This window comes from Pseudophryne corroboree, chromosome 11, assembly GCF_028390025.1.
Source record: "Pseudophryne corroboree isolate aPseCor3 chromosome 11, aPseCor3.hap2, whole genome shotgun sequence".
Lineage (NCBI taxonomy): Eukaryota > Metazoa > Chordata > Amphibia > Anura > Myobatrachidae > Pseudophryne > Pseudophryne corroboree.
In genome coordinates, this window is record NC_086454.1 from 115753643 (window position 1) to 115762545 (window position 8903).

Genomic DNA, 8903 nt, shown 5'->3' on the forward strand with positions numbered 1-8903 from the left:
TGCCCAGTGCAATCTATATAGTGCGTCCAAGAGGGCTACCTCACCCATTACATTTGTGGGTAGGATAAATGCTCTTTGGAATTATGATCCAAATTAGCTTATGTCCATTGTTTTCGGTATTTCCTGCAAATCTAAACCACGTCTGTATAATATCTTATGGTTTTGTATTTTCTGCAGATCTTAACTTCTTTATTACAGGTACAGTATGTCCATGATTTCTGTAAAATACTGTACCTTGAGTCCTTCTGGAGAAAAGCACTATCCAAATTAAAGTGTTATTATTATTATTATTATTACTATGAGTAACATCACAATTTTCCTTTGTACTAATTTCATTATTGCCTCACCCTACTCTTATCCATCCTAAAATATAGTAATACTTGATAGGCCTTGGTATCGTGTAAAATTTTAAATTTGTATATTATCAGTACTAATATACTCTATATAAACAACAGAATACACAACAAGGTAAAACTGACCATTGGAAATGAATTCATTGTGGATTGAGATACCATTGAAGTCACCACACAAGCCACAGGTCTGGTTGGCAAACTTTTCATCCAGTTCCAACTATTTGAAAGAGAGATAAAGGAAAAAGAAATAGTTAGGACCAAATAACAAAGTATAAGGGATGTCAATTATTACTTACAGGTAAAAATATTTTCCAATAGATGAACATTCCCTTCCCAATGGCAAGGTAATATATTATGTTCTCTTACCAGTAAACTATTATCATCATTCCACATGAACACTAGACCAAGTTTAGAGGTCACCGTGAGATATACTCCATGTTTCTCAATTTGAACCCCAGAACCACTGAAAGGCAGCTGGACTCTGGTGAAAAATATTAGGATATAAATGTTAATAGTGTTTGCATTTTAATGAATGAGTTAATACCTTTATTTTGTATAAAGCAGTATAAGTCTACTTTCTCCAGGCTTTGATAAATATCCCCCTAAGAGCAGTAATGGTGCATGTTTTACAGATCACCTCAGTATCATACATTAAATACTTAGCAACACCTGTGCATGTTTTAAAATGTATTACCTAGTAATGAGTACACCTATGCTACATCATGTAGATCTAAAAAAAAAAAAGATGCACTGCTAGGAGTCTGTGAGGAATGAGGAGATTATTCAGGTTTGTAGCAAATCAAGAAAGTTAGCAATTTGGAAAAACCATGTTGCACTGCAGGTGGGGCAGATGTAACACGTGCAGAGAGAATTAGATTTGGGTGGGTTATATTGTTTCTGTGCATGGTAAATACTGGCTGCTTAATTACTACACTGCAATTTCAGTTTGAACACAGCCCACCCAAATCTAACTCTCTCTGCACATGTTACATCTGCCCCACCTGCAGTGTAACATGGTTTTACCCAGTTGCTAACTTTTTTGGTTTGCTAACAAACCTGAATAAGGCCTTGAGTTTGGGAAACACTTGACTAGAATATTCTGTGCCTCTCAACATAAAATGCAACAGTAATATGCGATGCTAGTAGATAATCTGTCTCTGAGTGCATAATATGGTGGCATGAAATACGAGAGTGGTTCAATAAGTAAGGTAACAAGACTTCCTAAGTGTGCTATTTCATTCTAATTTCCCACCAGGCTAGAGCTGATGTGCTCTTTAGCCACAGAAATCTGATCCCACTACACACCTCAGTGTTTGACCATGTTTCCATCAGCCCTGTCAGCTTAGAACTGATGTTGAGGCAGTATGACTGATATGAAGTGCTGTCTAATGGCCGAGAGGGGAAGCAGTGGTCTACCTGCTCTGGGCTGGTGGGATATTAGAATGATATAAAAAACATTAAACATGTGAAATGTCTTCTTGCCTCACTTATTGAACCATCCTTATATTTATCAATATTTACCCTATGTCCTTTATAGCACCTTACCCATTTCCATTGACTGAGACAGTATTCTTGTTTATCTGCACTATAAGTCCATCAAGTTTCATTGAGATCTTTTCGATGACTGGTGAATTGTTCACAATACTGCGCCGTATCTGAATGTTGAAATCTTCATATGTACTCTTGCAGTTCGATGCATAAACATAGTTGCAGGTGCCCGGGAAGTGGAAGATATCCCCATCAAAGTTCTTGAAGTGGAAGTTCCCCCAGGTGCTACACACCCTGTTATTGTGAGCTATGTTGACAGCTGCAGGATAAGCAATAGATGCAAAATGTCCATCATAATATACTGACTATTAATAAAAAGCAATCTGGCATATTTACTGGTGGTTGTGTGATACAGTAAATAGGTTTATGCTTAGAAACAGTTCATTGTTACCATCAGAAATTCAGAAGTAGAGGAACGTAGCTGAATCTCCTTGGGTATTTAACTGTTAACTAAAGATGAACTAATGATAAAATATCATCTAGCAGTTTTTTAATTAAAGGTTCTTTTCAACTTACCCTTCACCACAGGGCTTTTTGCAGTCAAGGTGATCAATGAAATTCTTGGAGGACTTGTCAAAACTGAAAACAATAATGGTAAAGATTAGGTGAGTAACAGATAACCTTATGTATAATGTTAGTATTATCTGCTTATTATGTTTGTACTATGTTTTTATGTTGCAAATATGATAAGAATAATACCACTGGTGGATTATCTGCACAGCTGCAAATTGATGTCCTTTGTTAACTGTCACAGTAGGGTATATTACTCTGTAGGCCATATTTGATCAATTCTAAGTATTAATAATAATTCAGACTTACTGCTTTGATGCTCCTGCTTTTGTTGCTGCTGCTGCTGTTGCTGCTGTTGTTGCTGCTGCTGGTGCTGTTGCTGCTGTTGATGTAGCTGCTGCTGTCCTTGTTTGGTATCATCACCATTGTAATCAACAGTCTCTTCTACTGAAGTTTCTTCTACTGAAGTCTCTTGTACTGTCTCGGTCTCACCATCAGAATACTCTGCATACTCCACTTGGGCTGTATTGATAATAAAACAAAGGAGGGTTTAGAAAATGGAATAAGACTTCAATACTTAATTAACAGGAGCAAATAAAACATTGACCTATTTTCTCAATACAAACATAAAAATGTTTGAATCATTCAAATTAGAATACTGTACAACAGTATTGCTCTTGGAGCTGCAGAATATTGGGCCGAATTCAGAGTTGATCGCAGCAGCAATTTTGTTAGCAGTTGGGCAAAACCATGTGCACTGCAGGGGGCAGATATAACATGTGCAGAGAGAGTTAGATTTGGGTGGGGTGTGTTCAAACTGAAATCTAAATTGCAGTGTAAAAATAAAGCAGCCAGTATTTACCCTGCACAGAAACAAAATAACCCACCCAAATCTAACTCTCTCTGCAGATGTTGTATCACCGCACCTGCTGTGCGCATGGTTTTGCCCAACTGCTAACAAATTTGCTGCTGCGATCAACACTGAATTTCCCCAATAGTTGGCTCAGTCTACTGTGGACACTCTCAGTCCCAATAAATTATTAATTTGACATGTAACTATCAAGAAAAATAAACTTTAAGGATGACTAAACATAAAATACAATTGATTTATGTATGTATAGGCATGAACTGTAAGCCATATTAGACTTGGACAAGTATCTTTACCTTGTAGCCTATCATGCTATGAACCTGATTCATGTTTGTAAGTAAAGCAAAAAAATAAAAAGCACATAACTGGGAAAAACCATGTTGTGCTGTAGGTGGGGCTGATGTAATATGTGAGAGATTTAGATTTGGGTGGGTTACACCTGTAATTTTTCTGTGCAATGTAAACACTGGCTGTTTTTGAATGTAGCCTACAAATGTTAGATAGCTTTATTTTTACACTGCAATTAATATTTCAGTTTGAACACACCCCACCCAAATCTAAATCTTTCTGCACATGTTACATCTGCCCCATCTGCAGTGCAAAATGGGATTGCCCTGTTGCTTGTATTTTTTATTATTTTTTGCCTTACTTACAAATTTGAATCAGGCCCTATGTTACAGAAACTCTTCTGTCATATGACATATGTCAGTCTTAATAAATGAACTTAATGTAATAATATTATGAAAAGCCTTAAACTATATAATACATATCCTACTTCAAAACTGTAATGTGAGAAAGGTACAATTATAATATATAGATTATTGAATGAATACTAAAACTCAGTACTTATGCTTATTTACACAGTCAAATTGTATTAACAGTATTTCATGAATAATGCTACATAAAAGAGTATAATGCACAACAGTAAGCAAATGATACAGTTGTCTTTTCCAAAATGCCTTTATGTAAAAAAAAACGTACATTTTTTTTCTTTACATTACGTTTCACTTCTATACTTCTCCTGATCAGTGTAATCACACACCAACAAAATATACAATACATACCTTCTAAATATCACTTATTTTTTGCAATGGTAATAATTACCCATTTTTATTTGTGTGGACCTAAATCATTGTCCTTTTTTCATGCTGTATGTAGAGCTATGTTCCAAACATATGTATTTGGTTGCATAATATACAGTATATTACTGTCTGGTCTGTGTATTATATTTAGAGGTTTTAACTGTTTTCATTGCATGTGTGTGCGTGTGTGCGTGTCCACACAAGCATTTGTATCTATCAATACCAAAATCTATTAATTTTACATCAAGTTTATCTTACCATTTTTCTAGACATTTTTAATGTTGAGAACAAGCACAACAAATGGCAATTTAAACTAAGCAAGACAAGTCGGTTGAAAGAGAGATAATGTTTCTGCAGACACATTGCATACTATAGCTCAGAAATAAACGTATACATCTATCTACAATTTTGACATAATCTACTTTAAATATACAACGAAACCTCTAAAAGTTTAATGAAAAAACAAATGATGAGTTTTTCAAGTATTTTCTTTACATGAAGCTATGCATGATACTGTACATACCAGCTTTAAATCACTCTGCTACATATTTCCTCATAGAACTCAAGGAGGTGTAAAGTGATCCAACCAAACACAACTGGCTTCAGACCTCTTGTCACCACACTAGTGTGCTGTTACCACTGCCTGGATGTGAGCCACACTTTCTCAGAGATTGACATAACAAACACAGACATTGCTTTACACCTCCCCTTAAAGTGACATCCCTAATCTCTTTTTTTATAACACTGCCAAGTGCATATTTCAAGAATATAGGGGGTAATTCCAAGTTGATCGCAGCAGGAATTTTTTTAGCAGTTGGGCAAAACCATGTGCACTGCAGGGGGGGGCAGATATAACATGTGCAGAGAGAGTTAGATTTGGGTGGGTTATTTTGTTTCTGTGCAGGGTAAATACTGGCTGGTTTATTTTTACACTGCAATTTAGATTGCAGATTGAACTCACCACACCCAAATCTATCTCTCTCTGCACATGTTATATCTGTCCCCCCTGCACTGCACATGGTTTTGCCCAACTGCTAAAAAATTTCCTGCTGCGATCAACTTGGAATTACCCCCATAGTTCAGTTTTTGCTGAATTTATTGTCTGTGAATAAAGATGAGATTACACTAGCAATTGGGGATAGAAATTTATACATTTATGTTAGTAAAATTAGCATTAACGGGTTTATGATGTTAGTTTATGGCATAAATTTGTTAAACTGTCACCACACAAAAAAGGTATTACTAAAATATTTTTAGGGCTTAAACACACAAGTGTAAAATGACACAAAGAGTCACAGGTAGGTATATAAAAACAATTTTCTTTTCATTTTTGTCACAAAAGTAAATGCAACTCTAGTATCTATAGCGGGTATGTGAAATAACAAAAGCTAGCAAAATGTATAGTATATTGGTTTTGGCATATCATTAAATAATAACATCCTAGTGTTTAATTTTACAAAATGAAACATAGGGGTCTATTTACTAAGCCTTGGTTGGATATAAAGTCGCTGGAGATAAAGTACCAGCCAATCGGCTCCTAACTGCTATGCCACAGGTGTTTGAAAAATGACAGTTAGGAGCCGTATGCTGGTACTTTATCTCCAGCAACTTTATCTCCATCCAAGGCTTAGTAAATAGACCCCATAATGTGCTAATCCTACAAAGCTGATTGGCAATTTTTGATAGCTACAAAAGAATATACTTTATTTGTAGCGATGCTCAAAAAGTTTACATTACCCACCTTTAATTGAAATGTGCTAATGGAGTAATCGCTTCTTTTTAGATTTTGTTAAATGATAGAAAATATATTTTAAGATAAAATGTGTGTCTATAGTGCTATAATGAAAGTAATGAAAATCATTTTGCCCGGGGGAAGTTAATATTTATGCAAATTATGTAGAATAAGTCTTTTAACCATAGTGGATTGGTGCATTGGTGTAAATCTCATTGTAATATTTCATTTACAATTTTTTTGTATAATGTTAATAGTAATATTTGGTGTAGACCAAAAATTAAACATAAAAAAGTCCCAACAATGCTCTACAATGTTTATGGATATACCCACTTAGAAAGGTCTCCAGCATAGTAGTAGAATACTTACCATTTAATTGTCCCAAAAGGAGTAGTAGGATCCACAGTGGGATCCTCATAAAGGTTCCCATCGTCTTATGGGCTGGAGCAGCACAGTGGATGATAGGTAAGGAACAGGTTGGTCAGTCCTTTGGTGATCTTTATATACACGCTCAAGGTAGCTTGGCATAGAGCCAGGATTGCTCCACGCAGGTAAATTGGGAGGAGTTTCTGGCCTGTCCTCTAGTTGCAGGTGTAAGGGAGGATGCAAGAATGAGGTGTGTACTGTACACTCTATGTACAGAAAGCCTATGTATTTGTGCTTACACTCAAATCTCTTTCATATGGGTATGATTATATGCTGAGTAGGAATAGATAAGTGTAGCATGACTTTTAGTTTGTATATTGCTTACTGCTGAAAATGCATTAGTACTATATATATATATATATATATATATATATATATATATACACACACACACACACACACACACACACACACACATATATATATATATATATATATATATATATATATAGTACTTTATTCAACTGGTAAAAATACAATGCTTAGAAGTACTTTTGCTATACTACTGTAGCTGAATGCTCACATGTGAAATTAGATTCTGGTGTTCTTCTTGTTTTTTTATGTTATCTTCTAAATTCTGGTACAATACATGCCATCATGGCCTATTTAATTGTGTAATGTATTCCGCTTATTCTATTTTGTATAAAATGTAAATAAAAGAATTGGGTAAATGAGGTGACCTGCTTTTGTGTATGGTTAGTTAAGGGTATAAATAAACATAGGTATGTTTTCTACACTTTTATTATAGTTTTTATTATTATTATTATTATTACTACTACTACTACTACTACTACTACTACTACTACTACTACTACTACTACTACTACTACTACTACTACTACTACTACTACTACCACTAAAACAATAAATGATAAAGGGGCAGATGTATTAATCTGAAAAGGGATAAAGAAGTGATAAAGCAGTGAAAAGTTCAAGGTAGTAACGCACCAGCCAATCAGCTCCTGTCATTTTTCAAATCCGTAGTGACTGGCTGGTGCTTTATTATCTTGCGCTTATCATTGCTTTATCACTGCTTTATCACTTCTTCAGGTTAATACATCTGCCCCAAATTACTGTAATTTTTCAAACACAGCATGTAATATGACCGTGAGAAGCCAATTGGTTGGTACTTTATCTCTCCACTTTATCACTCTACAAGGGTTAATACATCAGGTATGAAGAAGCCAAAGATGATGTGATCTGAGACAGTTTTTGCGCTACAATAAAAGCACTTGTCAATCATAACCTGTGTCAACCAGTTTGTTTTCCAAGTAAAATAACAGAGTATTAGATAGAAGAGCAAGAACTTATATAGTTTACAATTACCCATGACTCATAAAGAATCGACTCTACACAGCATCATAACTCCCAACTGTGCCGATTCCAGTCCCATTTTTTTCTGGGACTGTCTGCTGTCCCACCTGCTTGGCAGTGTCCCATGGTCGGGGGGGAGGGGGGAGATTTGCGATTGGGAAGGACACTCAGACACCGCTAAAGCAGCGGAGAGTAAATTACGGGTGCTGTCATCAACAGACACTATGCTCCAGGAGAGGCTGGGGGCTGTCCAGCAGCTCAGGGAGTGCTGGGAAACCCCCCAGCATGATGAAAAAGTGAGGGCTGGTGGATCTCCGGCTTGACATTGTGCTCGAGGCCATGACCTCTTGCCACTAAGCCATGCCCCTTTCCACATTTGACCCAGGCAGAACACGTCAGAAGTTGGGAGGTATGCAGTACAGATGGAGCCACGCTAGTCATGGCTCCATCTGTGTCTAGCCATGCCCACCAGGGGCACGCCTAATGCCAAGAACGTCTCCATCTGGGCCCGTGACGGAGGCATGCCCCATTCACTAGAATGGGAGAGCGTCTCTGTGCACTCCCGGCAGGGCTAGTTGGACGGATCGCCTAGGCATGCCTGCGATAGAGCCGCACTGGATGAGTATGGCTCCATCTGTATGTCCAATTCTAAGCTGTGCAGTCTGAAAGTTACCTTCAAAGTTTGTTTGAAAATACTGATTACATACAGAAAATGTATTGTTATACCACACAGTATGCTATACACATCTTCTGATTATAACATTTTCTTACTGTATTATTCACACTATGGGGCTTATGTACAATAAATTTAGGAACAAATATAGCAAAAAAAAGGAGCAAATTTTGCTGTCTGCTCATTTGCATAAGCCCCTAGATGTTACTTTGCTCTTTGTCATGGTTTTATTACACAAAGTTATTCCATGTTTCATAGGTAATATTCAACTTGGAAGGTTTACTTCCCCATATGGATTTGATTTTAAGTAAATTTATGACATTAGTTTCAGTTAATAAATAACTTATATACTAAATAATTTAATCTATTTTATATATCTGAAGCAGGAAAATGGGTT

At 36.3% G+C, this 8903-nt stretch overlaps 1 protein-coding gene across 1 annotated transcript in view; it reads right to left on the reverse strand.

Annotated features, from left to right (window-relative positions):
- The window catches only part of MUC5AC (mucin 5AC, oligomeric mucus/gel-forming), a 45273-nt gene extending 38714 nt beyond the window's left edge, over window positions 1-6559 (reverse strand). Inside the window, exons 1-6 of the mRNA XM_063944755.1 lie at window positions 6463-6559; window positions 2721-2933; window positions 2418-2480; window positions 1899-2160; window positions 720-834; window positions 480-570 (exon numbers count right to left, since the gene is read on the reverse strand). Of these exons, the coding sequence (XP_063800825.1) occupies window positions 480-570; window positions 720-834; window positions 1899-2160; window positions 2418-2480; window positions 2721-2933; window positions 6463-6523 (805 nt within the window). The 5' untranslated portion in view covers window positions 6524-6559. The remainder of the gene's footprint in view (window positions 1-479; window positions 571-719; window positions 835-1898; window positions 2161-2417; window positions 2481-2720; window positions 2934-6462) is intronic.
- Window positions 6560-8903: the final 2344 nt, after the last annotated feature.